This window comes from Conger conger, chromosome 4 (assembly GCF_963514075.1).
Source record: "Conger conger chromosome 4, fConCon1.1, whole genome shotgun sequence".
In the NCBI taxonomy this organism is placed as follows: domain Eukaryota; kingdom Metazoa; phylum Chordata; class Actinopteri; order Anguilliformes; family Congridae; genus Conger; species Conger conger.
In genome coordinates, this window is record NC_083763.1 from 77,300,668 (window position 1) to 77,320,227 (window position 19,560).

The 19,560-nt window shown below is 41.9% G+C and overlaps 2 protein-coding genes across 3 annotated transcripts; both read left to right on the top strand.

Moving 5' to 3' along the window:
* The first annotated feature begins 1,463 nt into the window (after nt 1–1,463).
* On the top strand, nt 1,464–18,597 carry LOC133126447 (E3 ubiquitin-protein ligase TRIM35-like). 2 transcript variants are annotated; one of them, XR_009708537.1, is made up of 7 exons: nt 1,464–2,163; nt 4,312–4,407; nt 6,244–6,474; nt 6,811–6,833; nt 7,294–7,412; nt 8,094–8,700; nt 18,582–18,597. XR_009708537.1 is itself a non-coding variant. In XM_061238700.1 (6 exons), the coding sequence occupies exons 1-6, from the start codon at nt 1,762–1,764 to the stop codon at nt 8,606–8,608; spliced, it is 1,386 nt and encodes a 461-aa protein (XP_061094684.1). In that variant the 5' UTR covers nt 1,464–1,761; the 3' UTR covers nt 8,609–9,803. The 2 variants fall into 2 exon arrangements, 1 of the variants encoding a protein (XP_061094684.1); XM_061238700.1 differs by lacking the exon at nt 18,582–18,597 and having other exon boundaries at nt 8,094–9,803.
* Nucleotides 12,336–19,497, top strand: LOC133126446 (E3 ubiquitin-protein ligase TRIM35-like). The gene is made up of 6 exons (XM_061238699.1): nt 12,336–12,985; nt 15,023–15,118; nt 15,212–15,442; nt 16,232–16,254; nt 16,550–16,668; nt 17,821–19,497. The coding sequence occupies exons 1-6, from the start codon at nt 12,584–12,586 to the stop codon at nt 18,489–18,491; spliced, it is 1,542 nt and encodes a 513-aa protein (XP_061094683.1). The 5' UTR covers nt 12,336–12,583; the 3' UTR covers nt 18,492–19,497.
* Nucleotides 19,498–19,560: the final 63 nt, after the last annotated feature.

The window sequence follows — 19,560 nt, forward strand, 5'->3', positions numbered from 1 at the left end:
GGTGGGAAGTAAGAAGTATCCAGCTACATCAGTGGAGAAGAGCCGGACTGGTCATAGCTGACAGGAAGGTGACATTAACGCAAATAATGACACATTACAATAGTGGTATGCAAAAGAGCATCTCTGAACACACAACATGTCAAACCTCTAAGTGGATCGGCTACAGCAGCAGAAAACCAATAAGTCAAAATAATAAGTAATTAATACCTAATAAAGTGCTCACTGAGTTTACAGTAACCAAATGCTATCCTGTATTTTGCCTGCCTGCCCAGCTGCACTCATGTCCCTGTTGACTGGGAGAATGTTCGTTGTTCTGAACTTGAGTGGGTTGTTGGGTTGCGTTTATTGGCTAGTCTGCCTGCACCGTCTCCCTGCGCTTTTGACACTCTTGTGCTTTTGACCTCTTATGTGCCCTTTGCATATCAGTTAACAGGTAACACTTTACAAAAAGGTGACATGATTGGGCATTAACTAATGTAATTGCTCACTAACTACAGTGAAATTAATCTATATCTTTGTTCTTGTATTTTTACATCATTCATATTTACAACTACATTCAGTGATTAATGTATTTAGTTGGTAAGAATTAAACTAGTCAGTATTGTAAATGGTGACTAGTTAACATTTTGTCATTTTAAGAAGAAAATAATGCAGTTGTGTTTAAAAAAAAACAACACAAAAACCACTGAAAGCTGTTGGTACTGGTTGGTGCTGCTTAGTACTGGTTGGTACTGGTTGGCACTGGCTGGTGCTGCTTGGCACTGGTTAGTACTGGTTGGCACTGGTTAGTACTGGTTGGTGCTGGTTACTACTGGTTGGTGCTGGTTACTACTGGTTGGTACTGGTTGGTACTGGCTGGTGCTGCTTGGCACTGGTTAGTACTGGTTGGCACTGGTTGTTGGTACTGGTTGGTGCTGATTACTACTGGTTGGTGCTGGTTACTACTGGTTGGTACTGGTTGGCACTGGCTGGTGCTGCTTGGCACTGGTTAGTACTGGTTGGCACTGGTTGTTGGTACTGGTTGGTGCTGGTTAGTACTGGTTGGTACTGGTTGGTACTGGCTGTTGATGTGCTTCTAGATCACAGTTGTCCTGGGGCAGGTTCACAGCCACTGGCTTTTCTGCTGAATCATGCTTGGTTCCTGTAAACAGAACAACACTGACGAGACAGGCTGGAGAACCAGCTCCAACCACATTTCAGCCATTCCTTCATGCCGTCATAGAATGACGCTTATTCGTTCTCCTTCAGTGTTGTTTATTTGATATGCTATGTAAAAACACTTAAATACAGAGACCCTTTATCATCAAACATAACCCCTTGGGTGGTACAATTTAAAAAAAATGTTTTATTAAAACTCTTGTTATCATGATACATTTATTAATCATGAAAGAAAAATGCGTAAAATGTCTGACGTTCTGCTCCAAGCCTGTCTGTCCAGTTCAGACAGGCAATCGGCAGAAAGAGGGTGTGCAGTTAGAAGCAAGTTCCAGTCATCACAGTATGCTTCAACAACCTGAGGGCTATCACAGACTTCTAAAAGAATTATTATGAAAAAACAAGCTGCAGTCGACATAGGATTGGAAAGACTGGCATTAGAAGTGAGATTATAATTTTTCATATAACTTTAATATTATATAACTTTTTATTTTATTTTATTTTTTTACATTTTCTGTAGATTTTACAAAACGAGAAAGTTAAATTAAATCATCGGCTGTAAGAAGCCATTACAGGGCGCAAGGCTGAGGAAACGGTCATACCAAAATGGCTTCCAACTCGTCCGTGTCAGAAGAAGACCTCACCTGTCGAGTGTGCAACGACATCTTCACCGACCCCGTCACCCTCCAGTGCAGCCACAGCGTCTGCAAAGACTGTCTGCATGGGCGCTGGGCGGATGGCGGGGCGGGAGAATGTCCGTTCTGTCAGCGGAAGACCACGGAGGACCCTGCTTGCGACCTGGATTTGAAGAACCTGTGCGAGGCCATTTTAAAAAGCAGGATCGAGAGATCGGCGTCCGGATCGGAGCCCCTGTGCACGCTGCACAACGAGACGCTGAAGCTCTTCTGTCTGGATGATGACGAGCCCATCTGCGTCGTCTGTCAGACCTCGCAGCAGCACGAGAACCACAAACTGCGCCCCGTCAAGGAAGTGGTGTTGAAGTATAAGGTTTGACAATATTATTTTAATCCTAAAATCATAGTATGCATTAACCTTTAAATGTTTACTTTATAACCCAGCAAAAGTTTTTAAAAAAAGAAATCAACTTGTGGTATGTCGGTTTTAAAATTCTCAGAGATACTTATATACGTGTCAGACATACTTATTTAAGATCTCTGACACATATGTGTATTTGGACACTTGAACAGTGATGCAATTTGTGTTATTTTGGCTCTGTACTCCGACACATTGGATTTGAATGGAACGGAAAGGATGAATATGAGACCGTCAGCTTTAATTTATGGGTATTTAATTCCATATCCAGTGATCCTTGTGGCAATAACCATAGTTATACACCGTTCCCCCCCAATTTTAGGGGACCAAAGAATACAAAAACATAATTTTATATTAAGTCGTCAAATGCAGTGCACATCTTTGCCTACACCCAAGAGAGTGTTCTGGCTCTGTTTGGGTTTCTTCTCAGCTGAAAGTATTATTCTGCCGTCCACAGCGGTCTTCCGTGGTGTACCGGGTTGTTTGCTAATGCTGATCTCACCAGTGCATTTTCTAAAGACTGTTCCAAACAGTGGATTTTGACACCCAGCGTTTTGGCTGTGACTCCGGTGGATTTTTATGCAGATTTTCCCAGCCTATGATGGCCTGCTTTACTGACGACAAAGAGAGACAATGTCACGTGACTTCAGATGGAACTTCCACGCCCAGAATGGGCTCGAGGCCTTTTGTTACTTTTATGATGCAGCAACACTCATGTTTTCCATAATCATGACCTATAAAATTACTTTAACTTTAACTCTAACTCTAACACACAGCTGGGAATGAAACAGTTCAGAAGCCATTTGTCCAATTATCTTTGGTCTCCCAAAGTGGGGCGACTGCGTATAAAAAGCACTGTGGTTCATCCAGCGCAGATGTAAATACTCACAAATTAAAGCTGTCAGTCTGCACATTAACCGCATACATTAAATCTCAAATATATACAACATACAAACAGTGAGCTCCATAAGAAAAATACATATATTTTTCTTGAGTTGGTTCTGTACTCCATAATTTTAGCATTATAATGCAAATTAAACGGGGAGTGTTTATTACCTATGTATTAAAAGTGTTGACACCATATTGTGAGTATTAATACCCTTAAATAAAAGCTGAGATGGTGCACGTGTGAAGTGCATATCTAAAATTGTGGTGTACAGAGTCAAGAAAAAATACTCACTGAGCACTTTACGAGGTATTTACATATTGGTCTTCTGCTGCTGTAGCCGATCCACTTAACAGGTTTGACATGTTGCATGTTCAGAGATGCTCTTCTGTATACCACTGTTGTAATGCATGGTTATTTGCATTACTGTCACCTTCCTGTCAGCTTTGACCAGTCTGGCCCTTCTCCTCAGACCTCTCTCATTAACACGGCGTTTTTGCCCACAGAACTGCTGCTCACTGGTTTTTTTGTTTTTCGCATCATTCTCTGCAAACTCTAGAGACTGTTGTGAGTGAAAATCCCAGGAGATCAGCAGTTTCTGAGATACTCAAACCACCCTGTCTGGCACCAACAGGTCAGGTCTACCAAATAAAGTGCTCAGTGAGTGTATGTCTTTGTCCCAAGCAATATGGAGCTCAGAGTATTAAGCACAGATTTAACTATGTCCTTCAAATTATTTTTGAGAGCAGTGTATATCCAGCGTCATCCACAAGTATCTGGACAGTGACAGAATTTTTGTTGTTGTTGCTCCGTAGTCAATCACATTGGTTTCGAAATTAAACAATGAATATGAGGTTAAAGTGCAGACTGTCGTCTTTAATTCTAGGGTATGCATACGTCCATATTGAACAATCTGTGTAGGATTTAACCCCATTAACGGTTTGCTGTGTGTCATTGAAAAACCAATTTTCAGCCATCAAGAGCAGCCCGTGATGTAGACATAGGCGTGTCAAAGACGGCCGTAACACTGCACCAGCAGCAGCCTCATGTGCACCGGAAGGTGCCGTTAAAACTTACTGTTGAACCGGCTCACTTGTGTTCATTGATGATGTCACTGCTGACGGCAGCAGGATGAATTCTGGGGTGTACGGAAACATCTTCTTAGATCCAGTCAGTGTAAGTAGTAAAATCTGAGAATGCAGGACGTGTCGTTCCAGGAGGAGGTCGACGGTGCTCTAAGGCCTCTGCAGGAGAAGCTGGAGTCCTTTATCGCCGAGAAGCAGAAGAGTGACCAAGCAGCGGATCTCATCAAGGTGCATTAGCATGCTAGCACAGATTAGCACTTTACTGCAGAAGACAGTATTAGCATGCTAGCACAGATTAGCACTTTACTGCAGAAGACAGTATTAGCATGCTAGCACAGATTAGCACTTCACTGCAGATTAGCATGCTCGCACAGATTAGCACTATACTGTAGAAAACAGTATTAGCAGGCTAGCACAGATTAGCACTTGACTGCAGAAGACAGTATTAGCATGCTAGCACAGATTAGCACTTTACTGTAGAAGGCAGTATTAGCATGCTCGCACAGATTAGCACTTCACTGCAGATTAGCATGCTCGCACAGATTAGCACTTTACTGTAGAAAACAGTATTAGCAGGCTAGCACAGATTAGCACTTGACTGCAGAAGACAGTATTAGCATGCTAGCACAGATTAGCACTTTACTGTAGAAGGCAGTATTAGCATGCTAGCACAGATTAGCACTTCACTGCAGATTAGCATGCTCGCACAGATTAGCACTTTACTGTAGAAAACAGTATTAGCAGGCTAGCACAGATTAGCACTTGACTGCAGAAAACAGTATTAGCATGCTAGCACAGATTAGCACTTTACTGTAGAAGGCAGTATTAGCATGCTAGCACAGATTAGCACTTCACTGCAGATTAGCATGCTCGCACAGATTAGCACTTTACTGTAGAAAACAGTATTAGCAGGCTAGCACAGATTAGCACTTGACTGCAGAAGACAGTATTAGCATGCTAGCACAGATTAGCACTTTACTGTAGAAGGCAGTATTAGCATGCTAGCACAGATTAGCACTTCACTGCAGATTAGCATGCTCGCACAGATTAGCACTTTACTGTAGAAAACAGTATTAGCAGGCTAGCACAGATTAGCACTTGACTGCAGAGGCCAGTATTAGCATGCTAGCACAGATTAGCACTTGACTGCAGAAGACAGTATTAGCATGCTGCACTCCGAAATAAAGGTAAACTCCCGGGACATTCAAGGCATTTACCATTCTGAGCAAACTGAATTTACGTATTATCTTAAATGACTTCATAGACGACCCAACTGCATATTTCTTTCAATGTCGCCAGCTACATCGGAACCTTCGCACTGCCAGTTTGGCTCAAAAATCGAAAGTAGCACTTCATGCTGGTCCTGTTTTCGAAGCCTTAATTGATTGCTAGTAGCCCACACAATTGGAACCCGCGTGTGTGTGTCCAGGTGGATCGATGAGGACAAACATCTAGAAGAGTCTTGAGGAGAGCTTATTGTGTTGTGCTGCTGAATGAAACCAGTCAACAGTTCTGACACTGTTCTTAAGATACATACAGAGCCTCACATTACGGAGCCTCAGGCTCTTTGTAAAACTGCTTTGTGACAATCCTGCGTTGTAAAAAGCGCCATACGAATAAAATTGAATTGAATATTAAGGAGGTGGCACTCCCCCTGTGTGACAGGCTAAATCAGAACCTGCGTTCACTGAGGCAAAGAATGTTTGACATTTTTGTACCTCCCTCTTTATACAGCCTTCCTTAACCCAAGAGAGTCAGTTAGTCAATTCATTTGCTGGCTTGTATGTATGAATTGGTTGCAAAATGTCATTTTGGGGGGGCAAAACATAGACTGTTTTGTGTTTAATGTTTTGATAAATTATTTATGGTTTCACAAAACATGTCTAAACATTTGAGAAAAAAACATAATTTGTTATTGTTCATTTCACAATTGTGACTTCATTTCAAGTGAGGTCATTTCATTGTGCACAGCCCTGCTCTAAAGAACCATTTCTGAAGTTGTTTTTGAGTGCAATCTTCTTAGCCTATCACACTGGATAATCTACAGTCACATTCCTCTTTCAGAGTCAGGCTGAGTGCACAGCTATACAAATACACGAGGAGTTTGAGAAACTTCGCCAGTTTCTGCTGAATGAAGAAGTGACCAGGATCGCTGCACTGAGAGAGGAAGAGGATCAGAAGAGCCAGAAGATGAAGGAGAGGATTGAAAAAATGACAAAAGAGATTTCATCCCTGACAGACACGATCAGAGCTTTAGAGCAGGACATGAAAGCTGATGATATCTCTTTCCTGCAGGTGAGAACCAATTACTGTGTACGCACACGTGTGTTCATTTGGAATACACGTGTGTTAATGTAAGATACATGTGTGTTAATGTAAGATGCATGCATGTTAATGTGAGATACATGCGTGTTAATGTAAGATACATGCGTGTTAATGTGAGATACATAAGTCTTAAAATGGTCATCACTGTCAATAAAGAATTAGCTCGTGCAAAAATAAAAAATTAGCTCTGACGAAAAATATCTTAAACATGACAGTTGTAGTGAATTTATGAATAATACCAATTATTTATTAACTTACCAATAACATATGGAACATACCAACTACCTAATACTCTTTTTATTTCAGAACTACAAGGCCACAAAGAGCAGGTAAGTAAACTCTCTCAGGTATCATTTTCACCAAATATGTTTGCCAAACATGTGTCGTGTGCGAATGATAGCAGGAGTAACCATTGTTGCTTCAGCAATATGTGGCACAAGACCAAGAAACATTTGTTTCAACATCCATGTTAACAAAGCCATAACATATGTATTTTAGTAGGCTCTTTCTCACATTGCCAAAGCATGAGAAAATAAATAAATAAATACAAATATATACACAATGAATGTAGAATAAACAGAATACAAACAAACGTGTGTGTGACCAACATTAAAAATGTAACATAAAAAAAACACATAAGAAAATGCCTCTCTCACAGTACTGACTCCTGTTACTGATTCTCATATTGTACTGAACCCAAACCCAGTGCAGTACTGATTCTTGTTACTGATTCTTATATTGTACTGAACCCAAACCCAGTGCAGTGCTGATTCTTGAATGCTGTTACAGAGCCCAATACAAAGTGCCTCTTCCAGAGAAGATGCCAGGAGGGCATATCGATGTGGCCAAACACCTGGGCAACCTGAAGTGCAGAGTGTGGGAGAAGATGCAGGGGATGGTTCAGTACAGTGAGTGTTGTAAATGTACTGTTACACCTGTGAGCTGTAATTCATGCATAGCTATAAGCCTGTTTCAGGTCACCCAGTGAAGTACGTCTGACTGAAGAATGTTTGCGCTGGAGAGTTGGGCAAGCCCACAGAAATGACACATGTGCTGATAGTACTTCCAAAAGTGCACTTCTCAACCGTTTATGCCAATTTAGTAGTGAGTGCTTCAGCAGAGAGACAGGGGGTGCTAGGTACAGCACACACATATGGTGGAGTTTGAGCACTTATCCAATGATAAGCATATTCAGACTTCAGTTAAGCACTTCTTGAGTGCTCATGTTTTACACACAAAACAGTGGAATTTCTTCTGCTCCCCAGCTGGGACAGAAGTGTAACAAAAGCAGGTTCAATAAAATGTTTTAGTTTCTTGTCCAAAGCTTACTAAATGATTAAGTGAGTATTGGTCCCTCACTGTAAGCCTCAGCCTTTTTTATACGTGGATAACAAAATTAAGTAACCAATCAATTACAAATTGAATCCAAATCTGATCTATTCTTAAAGCCTCAGCTTACTAATATGCAAATAACAAAGTTATCATTTTAAGATCTTAATTCGCAATTCTCGGCATTGTGACCTGCGGACGTTCTCATTAATACGGTTCACCGGCACAAAGGCGGGACTAACCTCCTCCCCTCTCCTCAGCCACGGTCACCCTAGATCCAAACACCAAAGGAGATGATCTCACCGTGTCTGAGGACCTGACCAGCCTGCAGTACAGAGGAGAGCCTGACACTGGCTCTCTGGACGACATCTTAAAGTGCGTTGTGCTGGGGTCCGAATCCTTCTCCTCTGGCAAACAGTGCTGGGATGTGGAGGTCGGGGACAATCCCGCCTGGGTTCTGGGGGTGGCTGAGAACTCCTCAGATGCAGGCGAGCCGGGGGAAATGTGGAGCATTGGCTATCGAGACGGGCAATACGAAGCCATGAAATGCGGTGAGAAGACCACCAAGCTGACCGTCAGGAGAGACGTGAAGAGGGTCAGAGTGCAGCTGGACTGGGACAGGGGGAGGCTGTCCTTCTCCGAACCCACCAGCAACACCTCCCTGCACACCTTCAGGTGCAGATTCACCAAGCGCCTCTTCCCCTTGTTCTTGGTGGCTTCCGACTGCGTTCCGCTGAGAATCTGCCCGCTGAAGATCTGCGTCACAGTGACATAGCAGTGCTGTGCTGGGGACACAGATCAGAGGTCAGCGGACGGAGAGGGCGTGGGTTGATCTCACTGTCTGTGATTACTGTAGTTTAGATCAACCTATCATATTCAACACCAATCTAAATCAGAGGATATACAGTGTGTGATCGCACACGGGAATATGTCTTAGTGTGGAGAAGTGTGTACTTTATGTATGGAATTGTACCCAATCTACCCAATCAGCTCATTGAGCAGTAAAATCAGCATCAGCTCAGTTTTCTCTCAAAATCATTTCACCCTACCCTGCTCTCCAACCACAGCTCATGCTGGCTCTTTGATTGAAAGACTCATCCCCCAAAGTCAATGCTTTTATTCATGAAATAAATTCTCCATTTGCCCTTATCCTCCAAATGGGAAGTCAGCTCAGACCAGTTGCCAGCTCAGTTGCGGTTCCGAGATCCAGGCAGCTCTTCTTTCAGTTGTTTCATTGTCCCAGTAGATCAGTTAGTCAGTTAAGATCGGTCAGTTAAAATCTCTTTCAGTCTATTGAGTCGATGAGCTTCATCCTTTTTTTAACCCCTTTGCGCAAAATTCCCAATCTGGCAACCCTCACCCATTTTTGCAGTCTTCTACTTTGAGGCTTTGTAACTCCAGAGCTGAGACCTGGATAGTGGATTATATGTGGGGGCCACATTGGCTCAGGCGGTAAGAGCAGTCGCCTGGCAGTCAGAGGGTCACCGGTTTGATCCCCTGCCTTGGGTGTGTCAACACGTCCCTGAGCCCAACCCCCAAGTGCTCCTGACGACACTGATGGTGTGTGTGAATGGATGAATGGGAATCATCAGTTGAACAGCACTGTGGATAAAGGCAGACATGTACCACTTAAACTTGTGCAATTTACAATACTTAATGTAGTCAATTTATACCTAAATTATGAAAACAACATGCTATAAATACAACAAATCCAAAAAAAAAAAATTTATCTCTTTATTTTGCAATGAGTAACAAACAGGAAACAGGCAGACCTATACATTTTCTGAATCACAAACTCTTTGACCACAAGTGTGAAAAATCTGAAGGTGATATGCAGCTACTACTAGAGATACATGAAGCAAAATGTAAACAGTGTACCCTGTGTCCCTTAGTGTCTCCAAATCTATCAAGAATGGCACAATTGTATATTGCTGTAAATAATAAAAAAATATATATGCTTTTACTACAAATCAACTGTTTTGCATCTTTTTTAAGTGGGAATGATCTTTTAATCAGTATAGGGTCTAAGATAGCGGACAGCAGGGCATATTGTCACACTTTTCAATCTTTCTTACATTTCTTGGGCGCAATACATCACAACAGAATAAATGCCATGCCAAATGAAATAATGAAGCCTAGGGCACATATTTTGCACTCAGGACGTGTTCATATGTTATTTCAGTAAAGAGTTACAGACAGTTATGTAGAGAGCGTGCACATTTTTTTTCCCCCATTTAAAATTCAAAACCAAATCATCAAACTTCATCAAAGGATCAGGAGGTGCTTTGGCCCCAAGGCCAATGGCAGGTACCCCCATTATTGTCAACTGCAAACAATCCCCATGATGAACAACTGCAGAACACCCCCCTTTACCCCCCCATTTCCCGTCAGTAATCTCTATGGCGAGCAACAGCAGAAGCATGAATTTGATAGTCAGACTCAGCTAAAAGCCTGTGTTGTGTCCAGGGGCATGTCTGCTGCTCTAAAGTATATGTATATGCATTCAGGGACCGCAAATATTTAATCAGCCAATCATGTGGCAGCATCTAAATGCATAAAAGCATGCAGACATGGTCAAGAGGTTCAGCTCAAATGTCAGAATGGAGAAGTAATGTGATCTAAATGAATTTGACCATGGAATGATTGTTGGTGGCAGACAGGGTGGTTTGAGTATCAGAAACTGCTGATCGCCTGGGATTTTCATGCGCAACAGTCTCTAGAGTTTGCAGAGAATGGTGCGAAAAACAAAAAACATCCAGTGAGCAGCAGTTCTGCGGGCAAAAACACCTTGTTAATGAGAGAGGTCAGAGGAGAATGTCCAGACAAAGCTGACAGGAAGGTGACAGTAATGCAAATAACCGTACTGTCCTCTCAGGTCCTCTTTGCACTTGTTCTTGTGTTTGATTTGCACTTTGTTGTACGTCGCTCTGGATAAGAGCGTCTGCTAAATGCCATGTAATATAATGTAATGTAATGCAACATTGCAACAGTGGTATGCAGAAGAGCATCTCTGAACATGCAACGCGTCAAACCTCTAAGTGGATAGGCTACAGCTGCAGAAGACAAATAGATGATCCATTGATTTTTGGCAATTGAAAGCATATAAGACAGCATTTTATGGTGCTTTAAGGTGAAACATTGATACCGCAGTGAAAAATTATGCAAACACATCGTGGTGCATTTAACTAAATATGCACAATTCACTCTTGCTTTAATCTACACTCAGTGAGCACTTTATCCATCCATCCATCCATCCATCCATTATCTTAACCCGCTTATCCTGAACAGGGTCGCAGGGGGGCTGGAGCCTATCCCAGCATACATTGGGGTGAAAGGCAGGAATACACCCTGGACAGGTCGCCAGTCCAACGCAGGGCACACACACCATTCACTCTCACACTCATACCTACGGGCAATTTAGACTCTCCAATCAGCCTAACCTGCATGTCTTTGGACTGTGGGAGGAAACCGGAGTACCCGGAGGAAACCCACGCAGACACAGGGAGAACATGCAAACTCCGCACAGAGAGGCCCCGGCCGACGGGGATTCGAACCCAGGAAGTGAGCACTTTATGATGTATTTATTTATTTGAATCATTCCATGGTCAAAGTCACTTCAATCTAATTTTTTCCCCATTCTAATGGTTGATGTGACCATTAACTGAAGCTCCTGGCCAGTATCTACAAGATTGTATACATTGCACTGCTGCCACACAATTGGCTGCAGTAGAACACACTAGAACAGAGCCTGAACAGATACCAGACCATGGGGCCCATCCACACACTAGAACAGAGCCTTAACAGATACCAGACCATAGGGCCCATCCACACACTGGAGCAGAGCCTTAACAGATACCAGACCATGGGGCCCATCCACACACTAGAACAGAGCCATAACAGGATGAGTTAGCCCCAACAGCCCCAATTTGCTGCAATATTTGCTATTCATGAAGTAGAACAAAACAATGACCTAGTTATTTAACATTTGCAGAATGATTTCTTTGTGTGTGAATTCAACCAATGAAAATATATTTCTGTTCATTTTAATTAATTTCAAGGTTCATTAAACAAAGTGAAAGAAAGTCATTAAACATTTCTTGTTTTCTAAATGAGATGAAATTGAAGTGTGTTGGCATACACGCATGTGTGTGTGTTTTGCTTATTCATACGTGTTGAGTGGACATTTACATTTTCAAACCATGCCTTTCATTCACATCCCCCTGAAATGTTCAGTGTTGAGAAATTGGTAGAAATATGCAAAATCACAGAAACACAATGACCCCGTACCAGCAAACACAACCTCTTGGACTGCACAGTTTTAAAGAAATGATAAATACATTAAACGTGAAAATAATAAATAAAATGTCTTCTGCACTGCGCCTCAGCTAAAGTTCCAGCACGCCATCTGGTTATGAAAGAAGATACCGCAGGAGGGTGTGCGCTGCCCCCTTCAGGAGGCTGGAAGCACTGCAATGCATGTCGACAGCAGGTTCACAGTCAGTTTCAATGGAGAGAGTGGAGTTCTAATTGAGCTAGATTTCAGGAGATTGATGATCGCAAAACATATTACAACCGATGTTTCATTGGCAGGAGTAATGAGTATACTTACTCAGAATCCGTTAATTTTGCCCCTAACTTTAGTATTTTTTATTTTTTTTTGCGGATGATTGCGCAAAACACTCAGAGAAAGTGAAACTAAATCATTGGCTACTAGGCCAGGGTGCAAGGTTGCGGAAAAGCTCATACTGAAATGGCTTCCAGCTCGGCTCTCCCCGAAGACGACCTCACCTGTGCCGTGTGCATGGACATCTTCACCGAACCTGTCGGCCTAAAATGCAGCCACGTTTTTTGCAAAGCCTGTCTGCTCAAGTGCTGGGAAGAGAACAGGGCAAGAGAATGTCCGATGTGTAGGGAGAAGACTACAGAGGACCCCAGTGGCAATCGAGTTCTGAAGAACCTGTGTGAGAGCTTTTTAAAGCACCGGATTAACAAAACAGCTTCCACGTCCGAATCTCTCTGCGATCTCCACGGCGAGAAACTCAAGCTCTTCTGTCTGAGCGATGAGGAGCCGATCTGCTCTATCTGCCAAACCTCAGAGAGGCACGAGAGTCACAAACTGCGACCCATCCAGGAAGCAGCGCTTATGTATAAGGTATTTAAATCGTGAGATAGATCAAATACTGCATATGCCATATGCTAATAACTCATGTGGAGTCCTGCTCAAACAGGGCCAATGTTACGTTTTTATCACAACGCCATAGAGAAGCGCGAGAGGGCTAAAGATCACAAGGGACACTGTTGAAATTCCATTCTCTTTTCCACGACAAAGGTTGCAAACAGATCGCTCAGATCAAACAACTTTCAAGGAGCATGCTCATAAAACGTTGAAACGCTGAATTTCCAGCGCGAAGCGCTTCTCCAAATACATACGGCCATAAATAATGTAGCCTATAATTGTGCTTTGAACAGTAAATAATACATGCAGTTTATATAGCGCTTCTCATTTGCGATGGCAGATCTCATGTGGGAGACCGGGGATGGTTTTGGATTGTAAAATTGGGTTACTTGTACTACATTACATTACATTACATTACATTAATGGAATTTGACAGACGCTCTTACCCAGAGCGACGTACAACAAAGTGCAAAGTGCATACCCATAACCAAGGGAAGTACAATTTCAACTGCTACCTGCACAACACAGATACGGACCAGGGCCTATTTGATCATCAGATTATTATTATTTTTTATTTATTTATTTATTTATTAAAATCGTAATACCGCAACACTCAAATGTATGAACAAACTGCAAACACCAAGCCAAACTCAACGTCCTAGTCGGCGTCAGAACAAATTTAATTGGAGGGCATTAGGCTAACCGCAGGGGGGGGGGACTGCCGTTTGAGAACTCAATCTATGCTTGATAATATGAGTTTGCCATCAACAACCAACACACAAGCGCCAACGCATATTATATTTATTTTCTTTATCTTTAAGTGTAGTCTGATAATCACACGGATGGATGTACGCTTGCTCTCAAAGGTATTAACGCCGTCTGACTTGGTCAGTGTCCGCGCTTATTTTGATGTGATAGGTCAAGTACCACACCAATGAGCACCCACTTCCTGAAATTTGAACTCAACTTAACGTAAATATGACCGACAAGGGTGTGTTCTTATTTGATTTTATTTTCCTGCTTTTTTATTTTTTAAATTCCATTTTGCAAAACATTTAGCAGTTTTAATATGATACATATAAATGAATTAATATAAAGCAAAGTTACAGGGCTTGGCCTGGGAGGGGGGGCGTTGACACTGTGAAATGGATTTTCTTTAAAGTCATAATTCTAAACTCATCTATTTTTTGTTTAGCAGTCGCAATATTGTACATACATTTGTTTAACATGACAGTAATACGCAGTTTCTTGAGTCAAATGTGATACTATAAATCCATGCTAGCTTCAAGCCCATATGCCAAAACTGTTTTTAAGTGTTGTAAACTGCTTTTAATTGTAATGAATTGTTGTAAAGTGTTAAAATCTTGTTAGAAATAGAGCATTTCATATTTTTCATGTTTAAGAATGAAATTATTCATTTGTTTTATTGAAAATAATATAGTTTAGGCCTATTCAGGCATTTTTTGTTAAAGTTCTTGTATAAATTTCATAGTGCAACTGATTTAAGAAAAAATTATTTTATTATTTTTTAGTGGGGTAGGTTGTCACTGTATTTGATATTAACTCACACATTCTGTGATATTGTAGTAAATGTCGAAATGACTAGTATTTATAGACACATATGTAGCTTATATAAAATTTTTAGAGCTGTTGTTTGATATTATGAATAATCCATAATCCATGTCCACAAAACTGACAAATTACCGAGTTAGTTGGATAACTGTCCAAAGAAAAACCTGGAACAGCACTTTTTACTTAAGTCCATGTTCCAGATTTTGGTGGGGTCCAGGTTTTCCTCCTTAGTTATCCAGCTAAATCAGTAATCCTGCGGCAATCCTTCAAGAAAATTATATAACATAAATTTACCAGGCAGAATGGCAAGCAATTTTTCCCCAACTGTCACAATAGTGCTTCAAAACTCTTTACCGTAATTCTCAGAAGGGTACATTGTAAGATTAATTACAACCGACATTGTAAGCCTCATTCCTGAAACATAAGCTCATGTGTTTGCAGGAGAAGGTGGAGAAAGCACTGAAACCCTTAAAGGAGAAGCTGGAGGCCTTTACAGAAGAGAAACAGAAGAGTGACCAAGAAGCACAGTTAATCAAGGTGCACTTTACAGCAGAAAGCCTATCTTTAAATTTAGGACCTATCGCCTGTAGATAGTGTGTTCTTACAAAAGCACCCAAATATTTCTTTCAGAATCAGGCTGAGAGCACAGTGAAACAAATAGAAGAGGAGTTTGAGAAACTTCACCAGTTTCTGCAAGATGAAAAAACGGCTAAGCTCGCTGCACTGAGGGAGGAAGAGGAGGAGAAGAGCCAGAGGATGAAGGAGAGGGTTGAAGAAATGACCGAAGAGATTTCATCCCTGTCAGACACGATCAGAGCTTTAGAGCAGGACATGAAGGCTGATGATTTCTCTTTCCTGCAGGTGAGAACCGATTGCTGTGTGAAACACTTGTGTCTTATCAGACCAGAGAATCCTTTTCCTCATGGTCTCATAGTCTCTTAAATGCTGTTTGACAAACTCCAAGTGGGCTGTCATGTTCTTTTTACTCGAGAGGCTTCAGTTCAGCCACTCTACCATAAAGGCCTGATTGATGGCGTGCTGCTGAGATGATCGTCCTGCGAACAGGTTCTCCCATCTCTGCAGAGGACTTCAGAAGTTTGGTTAGCGTGACCGTTGGGTTCTTGGTCACCTCCTTGACCAAGGCCCTTCTTCCCCGGCCAGACAGCCAACTCTAGGAAGAGTCCTGGTGGCTCCAAACTTCTTCCATAATTATTGAGGCCACTGTGCTCCTGGGACCACTCATAGTTTTAAAAACTGGTTTCATACCCTTGCCCCGATCAATGTCTCGCCACAATTTTATCGCGGAGGTCTACAGAGTTCCTTAGACTTCATGGCTTGGTTTTTTGTCGTGACATGCAGTGTGAACTGTGGGACCTTATATACACCAGTGCGTGCCTTTCTATCTCCAATTAATTCAATTTGCCACAGGTAGACTCCAATATTTGCCGCAATTAGGGGTCCCCGATGCGCCAAGTATGAAGGAATGAGACACACACTTTGTATAATGCTCCAAAATCAAAGTTTTAATCTAACAATAGTGTTGGCCATTCCAAGCCTTCATTAGAACCAAAAACATAGTAATATGATAGTTGTGGTTAAATTATTTGTACTGAGAAATAATGAATGACAATCGAATTCTGTTTATTTCAGAACTACAAGGCCACAAAGAGCAGGTATGTAAACTCATATTTGTGTGTCTTTTCTATTGTATTGAACCCAAACCCAGCACATTACTGACTCCTGTTCCTGACTCTTATACTGTACTGAACCCAAACCCAGTGCCCTACTGACTCCTGTTCCTGACTCTTATACTGTACTGAACCCAAACCCAGTGCAGTACTGACTCCTGTTCCTGACTCTTATACTGTACTGAACCCAAACCCAGTGCAGTACTGACTCCTGTTCCTGACTCTTATATTGTACTGAACCCAAACCCAGTCCAATAATGACTCCCAATTGTTGTTACAGAGCCCAATACAAAGTATCAGATCCAGAAAAGGTGTCAGGAGGGCGTATCGATGTGGCCACACACCTGGGAAACCTGAAGTACAGAGTGTGGAAGAAGATGAAGCGGATTGTTAAGTACAGTGAGTATTGTAAATGTACCGTTACACCTGTTACACAAATTAGTCTCAAACTGGTTTCATGAACATGACAATGAGTTCAGTGTTCTTCAGTGGCACCTTTGGGATGTGGTAAAATGGGAGATTTGAAGCATGACTGTGCAGTTGACAAATCTGCAGAAATTGTGTTATGCAACCAATGCGAATGTGGAACAGTATCAGTATGCAGCCACAGTATGTTGAATTTTTTCAACAGCTTATGGAATCCATGCCACAAAGAATTGAGGTCGTTTTGAGAGCAAAGGGAGGCCGAACCCAGGATTAGTATTAATCACAAAAATGTGAACAAGTGAAATGTTTGCATTTGCTGATAGCCTCAAAAGACTACTGTAATGACTACTAAGACGTTTAATTAGTTTGTGTTTAATTTCATACAGTGCATGTTCGGAAAACGGATACCGCGTATTTTAGCTTTACTAGTGGTAGCTAGCCAATATAGCTACAGTAGCTACATTAGCTAAGGTAGACGCCCCTGACGAAGGAGTGCAGCTCAGAAAACCTAATCCAGGAGTGCTGTAAATTTTCAGTTTATGTACACCGACCCAGCTGACCTCTTTTTGGCCGCCCTCGCTTTACAGATTATTTACTGTACTCCATTTTCATAAATTGAGTGCTTGCTTACCACTTTAGACAGTCCTTCAGGCTGGCTGCTGTCAGTGTCAGTGCTCTCTTGGGATTCTCATGTCCGTTTAATAACAATATAACGTTCAATTAGCCTAGTTCATGTTAGCATGCGTCTCCCACATATTAAGTCCATGGACAATTCATCGTTGAAATGTAGAATTTGGAAAATATAATAGAATGTACTGTACAGTCATGAAATGAGAAAAAGCACGTAGGAATTGCCCACAAAATGAGTGGTCTTCTGTCGAGATCCGTCGGAGTTAAATTTGGTAATTCTTTTAAGTCCGTTGGCATTGTAGTAGACCTGCGAAATGGCATTGAGGTTGGTTTTGAAACAGCTGAATGGAAGTGCCAACCATCGCTACCGTGCTCACTAATAATGTTTCTACTGCTCAGTAAGTGTATATTCAGCATTCACTGAGTTTTTTTTGTTTGTTATTTCTGTGCAGTTGTATAATAATCCATTTTAACTGTCTTCCACCCTCTCTTCAGCTCCTGTAATTTTAGATCCGAACACCAAAGGAGAAAATCTCACCCTGTCTGGCGATCTGACCAGCCTGAGATACAGTGGAGAGACAGAGCTGAGTTCTGATGATGATGATGACGAGGATGATGATGATAATGATGATGATGATGACGAGGATGATGATGAGGATGATGATGATGATGATGATGATGACAGTGATGATAATGACGATGATGACAGTGATGACGAGGATGATGACGATGATGACATTGAAGATGATGATGATGGTATTAAAGTGTTCGGATCTGAAGGCTTTACAGGGAAACACTGCTGGGATGTAGAGGTTGGGGATAGTTCTAACTGGGCGCTTGGTGTAGCTGAGAAGGCATCTGATGACGGGGAGCCCAAGTGGGGTGAAATGTGGGGCATATGTTATTCAGATGGGGAATATGGAGTAATGAGCAGGTCAGGGATCCGGACGAATACTAAGCTGAATGTCTGGAGGGACGTGAGAAGGGTCAGAGTGCGGTTGGACTGGCAAAGGGACAGGCTGTCCTTCTCTGACCCCACCAGCAACACGTCTCTGCACACCTTCAAACACGTATTCACTGACCCGCTTTTCCCCTGGTTTAGCGTCGGCTCTGATTGCGTTGCTCTGAGAATCTGCCCAGTGAAGGTTTCTGTTAAAGTGGGATAGCAGCCCTATGACCAGGACACAGATCAGAGGTCAGCGAACAGAGAGGGCATGGGGTGACCTCACTGTCTAATTACTGTAGTTTAGATCAACTATCATATTCAACTCCCAACGGAAATCAGAGAATATACAGTATGTGTGCTTTTATCTATCTGAATGTGTTTTTCTGTTGTCATGGCGACCACAGGACACTTGAGCACTTGGACTCCCCCATGAAATGCTTTTGTGATTAGAGTAAAGAGACAAAAGAAATTAAGATAAAGAAATTAACTTCTGCTTCTGCCAATTGTTTATTTACCCTGTTTATTTAACTGTTGCCCATGTTAACTGAGGAAACACCACCACGACCCCGTCCCCCAGCGACCAGAAGGAGAATCTGATGCCCCGGGCGGTGATTCCGGTTTGATCAGGGCCCCCCCACCCTCAGAGTGGTGGCCCAATTATGCTGCTCCATCATGTGCTGAGAAGTAAAGAAAACTGTACAGAAGTACAGAAAACTGTTCAGCCATTGGCAGATACTAGGTCCACCTTCAGTCTCCCCCAGACATGTGACTGTGAATTTCAAGCAAAATCATCAGTAATCTTCTTTTGGTTCTTCATTTGATGAGCTTTCACACGTACACACTTCTCCAAATCTGAGATCCATAAACCGAGATACTTTTTCATAAGAGCCATTGGAATTGCCATTGTGAAATACATTGACTGTGTCCATTCTTATAAAAAAATGGATTGACAGAAAACTTTTTTTGAAACAATGACTCATTACACACATGCACAGACCATATGAAAATATCATATGATGCATGTGTGTAATGAGTCATTGTTTCAAAAAAATTTCCGAAATAAGCTTCTTCTTCTTCTTTTTTGAAGGTGCAAAGATGCTAGTAATAAAATGTAAAATGCTTTCTTCCCTTTAACCTTTACAAAGTCTTTGTTTTCCATTGAAGTGACGAATGTCTAACAGAATGATTGTTCTTTCACTGATTTAAAAATAAATAAATAACACATATCCCCTTGCTTTGACTTCCTCATTTGGCTTTCCCCACCATCCACCATGCTAACGTGCTAGCTT